The 5075-nt window shown below is 43.4% G+C and overlaps 2 protein-coding genes and 1 long non-coding RNA gene across 3 annotated transcripts; 2 read left to right on the top strand and 1 right to left on the bottom strand.

The window, feature by feature from the left end:
- The first annotated feature begins 23 nt into the window (after positions 1-23).
- On the top strand, positions 24-1766 carry LOC105570943. Its single transcript, XR_001009611.1, has 4 exons — positions 24-391; positions 490-708; positions 1584-1613; positions 1695-1766. It is a non-coding gene; the product is annotated as an uncharacterized LOC105570943 (long non-coding RNA).
- A 943-nt stretch (positions 1767-2709) lies between these two features.
- Positions 2710-3522, bottom strand: LOC105570945. Its single transcript, XM_012028399.1, has one exon. The coding sequence runs from the start codon at positions 3520-3522 to the stop codon at positions 2710-2712; it is 813 nt and encodes a 270-aa protein (XP_011883789.1).
- Positions 3523-3893: 371 nt separating this feature from the next.
- Positions 3894-4991, top strand: LOC105570944 (the record flags this gene model as incomplete). Its single annotated transcript, XM_012028398.1, has 1 exon — positions 3894-4991. A coding segment is annotated over exon 1 (1098 nt), but the record flags the coding sequence as incomplete, so codon positions are not given.
- Between the last annotated feature and the right edge of the window lie 84 nt (positions 4992-5075).

The following is a 5075-nucleotide window of genomic DNA, read 5'->3' as shown; positions in this document are numbered from 1 at the left end:
AAGATTTCTATAAGTCTATGGTTATATTTGCATTACGTAGCCTGGCTACTTGGATCACATTTGAGAATTTGAAAGAAAAGTAAGTGTGCATAAACTAACGTTTATATTGAAATTTAAAAATATCTTTTTTACGTAAAATATTAGTTGAAAGATTACGTATTAAGTATTTTTTAACCTAAACTATGCAACATTTTATATTAATTATTGACGTAAAAGAAATAACTTAACCTAACTTAACCTAGTATTAATAAATGACCTAGTGTTAATAAAAAAACGAACAAGATTGAAATAAATATAATTATATATAATAGCAGGTCAACATGCCACAAAGATGCATAATAGATAAGTGTGTAAATGTGCAAAAGAAAAATTGTGGAATTTCTTTCTTTAAGTAAGTATGTTGAAGTACGTACATGTGATGAATTATATTATAATCTTTTATATGAAATTGTGATATACATATAAATATAACATTTCGAAATGTTTTAGATTCCCATTGAATGATACAATTTTATTAAAAAAATGGACGACAGCTATACACAAAACACACTGTTCTATAACTGCATTTAACATACCTAATTTGTGAACGGCACTTCAAGAAAGAATTTCTTTCTGGACTAAAACGAAAAAGATTAAAAATAAATGCAGTACCAACGGAATTTTTACAAGTAGATCCATTGGAAGAACTAAATGCTCTAATAAATTTATGTAAGTTGTTTAAGATCGCGCTAAATACAAGCGCGAGCCCGCGGCCGCGCTCTCACAAGGAGAAACACATTCGTGAGCCGCGAATAACATTTTGTGTCATGAGTCCGGCTTCGCTTGTCTTCCCGATAGATACACCGGTAAGCCAAGCATTTCACCTTGGTCGCCGGCCGCTAAACTCATGGCACAAACATGTTATTAAATGACAACCGCGACAACGATCGTCGAAACCGATGCGTCGCGTAATCTCGCAACGAGCCTGCGCATCGCGTCGCTCCGATCAGCTGATCGCCAATCACGCGCCGCCGTTTCCCAGGCGCATGGCAAGTGCGAGCCCTCTCGCGAAGGGACCTCTCGGCTTCCAATAGCGTGGGACGCCCTGAGGTCACCTCTAAACTCAAAATTTTGCCACAAAGCTATTGGCGAACTATGCACAGGAAGGAGATTCTCCAACCTCTATAAAACGACGGGACTCGGCCATCGAGCAGAGTTCTCGCTTCTCAAGTTTAACTGAAAACCGCTAAATCAAAAACCGCTGACAAACCGCTTACAAAGACACCCGCTTTTCCCTCGACTTACTCTTACGGACTCAACCCTAGCATTCGCGACCGGAGTTAACAAACCTGGTGCGCCGTGTAGCTTTCTCTACATTGTAAATACCTGTAAATAGACACCTGTAAATATATTTGTTTGTTGTTCAGTTGATCTAAAACTTAATCAGACAGTCCATACCACTCAGCGCTCAGTATCCGATAAGATTCCCTACGCGCTCTCGACCGCTCCCTTACAAAGTAGTTATTATCCATGTAAATATTATTTTTTATTAATACAAATTCACACATATTCTCAAATTTACAATTTTGAAATAATATTACTAGACGGACAAGTCAAGACTGGTTGCAGAGATGGTATGTGTTTGGTGTACGCGTATGTTTACTACAAATATATTTTTTGTAATAAAAATGTTCATAAAGTACTTATTTTGACAGAAATAGCTGTAAGAGAAGACGCAAGTTCCAGCATTGCACCTGATATGCACATTGCGTCTAACCCTGCAGAAGGTATGTATCTAATGCACGTATTAAGTCGCTACGAATGTTATAATGAAAATGTTAACACTGTTCTGTCGTTCGAGATGAAAGTTTTACCCTTCACTTCGTGGTTTGGGGTTCGTTTATTTGGTTTGCACAATACATAAAATACAGTCACTTGTCCACCCCGCGAACGCGAATTTCACTCTTTCGTTTGGCGACACACCGTATCGGGACGATAACGCCTTGGGCTGACTTGCCTTGGGTCGTCCTAATCGTTTGGCGACACACCGTATCGGGACAACGCTTTGGGGCTGATTTGCCCTGGGTCGTCCTAATATACCACGACAACGCCTTGGGGCCGGACCCTGGGTCGTATTAGTAGGACACGACTGCGCCTTGGGGCCGTGACCCTGGTTCGTGGTGAAATGTCAAGGTCTAAGACCGAATATTTGCTCGCACTCAATTTCTCTCAGTGATCGAGCAGGAACTGTTTGTCCCCCGCGGTTGACGACAAATATATAGCTACCGGGCCCCTGAGTGGAACTGGCCATCCCCCACCAAAGGCCCGAGATCAAACGGGCCGGATCAAACGGGCCGCGACTTGAAAAGATTAGAAAAACTGCGGTCCGAAGACAAAGGAGCCGCGATAACGTCAAACTTGAAAACCGCCGACGCCGCGCCGAGGATCAATCAGCCGAGCCGCCCCGAACACTGTTCTCCCTCCTTCTGTTTGATTTCGAAGGGAAGAGAAAGAGACCTGTGCAAGCATGAATACATTGGGTTTGTAATATCTGTTTTCTGTCGTGCACGACTTTTCGTTGTGTTATGAGCTAGTTCTATACGTAACATACTCCCCCCGTTGAGAGGGAAGCGATCAACTATATTATAGCTTATATGTGTTATGATGCATCTGAGAATATGATGAAGGTTTATACCCTTTCACATCCTCTGATTTTGTATCGCCTTATAACTATTCGCTCGGAAGTGGACATAAACAATTTGTCGGTCGTTTTATCTCTCCGTTCGCAGTTCGGATGGTGGCCGCTCGTGTAATCCCATCTTTGCCTGGATGTAATTTGGTAACTCGGCCCAATGCCCATTGAGCGCAGGGCAGGTGTTTTTCCTTAAGCAGAACCACTGTTCCGACATCGACTGTTGGACCATCTTTAATCCACTTGGTGCGTTTCTGGAGCTCGTTTAAGTATTCCAGATTCCAACGAGTCCAAAAATCCTGTCGCACCTTTGTGATGTGTTGCCAAGTGGACAATCGATTGGCTGGAACAGATAGCAAATTACCCTCTGGGAGGGTTGTTATGGGTTTGCCAATGAGATAGTGGGCCGGCGTCAGTACCAGCATGTCATTCGGATCTGACGAGAGAGAGGTGATTGGTCTCGAGGTTAGAATCCCTTCAATTTCAATCGCGAATGTATTTAATTCTTCGAAGGTAAATAATGACTCACCTACGACACGTTTGACATGATGTTTAAACAGTTTCACTGTTGACTCCCATAATCCACCGAAGTGGGGAGCCATCGGAGGTATGAAATGCCAGACAATGCGCTGTTCATTTGAATATTTGTTTACGAGTTCTTTATGTTCGTTTGAGTTTAACAAGGCATATATTTCCTTTAACTGATTGTTCGCACCTACAAAATTAGTCCCGTTATCCGAGTATATGTGTTCTGGTCTGCCTCGTCTCGCGATGAATCGTCGCAACGATGCAAGGAAACCGTCGGAAGACAAATCGCTCACGACCTCAAGGTGAACCGCCTTTATGGACATACATACAAACACACATATATAAACCTTAACTCGTGCGCGATTCCGAAATTTTTTCTCCTTGACGTAGAATGGACCACAAAAATCGATATTAACGATCGGTATTAGCGATCGGTATTAGCGAATGGTACTGCCTCGCACACTCGAGCAGGAGGCAGATTTCCCATTTTGGTGCCTCCTGTGAGGTTCGCGAACCTGGCACACGCAAGGAGATACAGCACACACTACATCCAGTCGAGGAAAGAGAGGACAGGCCAGTGATCTTCCACGCGCCGGCACAGGATCATATCAACGACAAGCTAAGGGCCAGTATTCATTCACGATCGAAACGATAGAGTAGGTTTGGTCTCAATTCGGGTTCAAATCGTATAACGATGGCCGATAGAGTTAAGTTGCTGGTACAAAAGCGAACGTCTCTAAAGTCGCAAATCACTAACCTAGCGAATCTAGTCGAAAAGGGCAAATTAGACCGGGCAACGTTAAAATTACGAATAGCACGTCTCACAGAATTGCATCGCGCGTTCGACGAATACAATGACGAGCTCGAGGTATTAGATGCAAACGAACAACACCGAAACGAATTCACGCAAATTCGGGATCGTTTTTACGCACTCGCGGGTAAGGTTGAAAATATACTCAACCCGGCGAGCGTATCGACGGCGAGCGTATCGAGCAATGGTTCTAGCGTGTCAAACGGCGAAAATCGTGCCGACGGAATCGAATTAGTGCCGAAACGACGTATTAAATTACCCGAAGCGCCGTTACCGACTTTCGAGGGTAAATTCGAAAATTGGCTGTCCTTTAAAAACGTGTTCCATGATATGATCGGGTCGCGGTCGGATTTATCCGACATTGACAAATTACAGTACTTAAAATCGGCGTTGACCGGGGAAGCCGCGAATAAAATTAAGATTTTCACAATCGACGGAACAACCTACTCGAAAGCGTGGGAATTACTGGAACGCGCATATGAAGTAAAACGAGTTCTAATTTCTCGACATCTCTCGTCGATCATTAACCTGCCGACGTTAGAAAAAGAGACCACAAACGGCTTGTCGAAACTCGCCGACGATGCTCAACAGCATCTTGCTTCCTTAAGCGTACTGGGGGTCTCAGTTGGACATGAAATGATTGTCCATATTTTGGAAAGTAAATTGCCAAGGACCACGTTAGAAAAATGGGAAGCGAGTCTCGAAACAGATGAATTCCTGAAGGTCGATCAACTCTATGAGTTTCTGTATAAAACCGCGGTGTGCGTATCAAAGCGAGAACGATCGAGATCTTTCGAGACGGAAAGGTCTAAGAACGATACCCCAGCTAAAAAGAAACTAAGGTCTTCAAACCAGGCGTTCGTTTTGAACACATCGCGAAACTGCGTTGCATGCATGGTCAAACGACATCCGCTATTCATATGCGACAAATTCAAGCATCTGCCGGTCCCTAAACGCATTGAATTAGTAAGATCAGCGAAGGTTTGCTACAACTGTTTGCGTTCTCATAGAGACAGGCCTTGTAAATTCTCGAGCTGCTCGATATGCCAAAAACGTCACAATACG

Source organism: Vollenhovia emeryi, unplaced genomic scaffold (genome assembly GCF_000949405.1).
Source record: "Vollenhovia emeryi isolate VEMERY1.0 unplaced genomic scaffold, V.emery_V1.0 DF941516.1, whole genome shotgun sequence".
Taxonomy (NCBI): domain Eukaryota; kingdom Metazoa; phylum Arthropoda; class Insecta; order Hymenoptera; family Formicidae; genus Vollenhovia; species Vollenhovia emeryi.
Note: the sequence above shows the minus strand (reverse complement) of the source record. Positions and strands in the feature narration are given on the sequence as shown.

Bases quoted from the DNA above. Each gene is read 5' to 3' on its own strand.
- LOC105570945 (XM_012028399.1), bottom strand. From the start codon at position 3,522: ATGTCCATAAAGGCGGTTCACCTTGAGGTCGTGAGCGATTTGTCTTCC.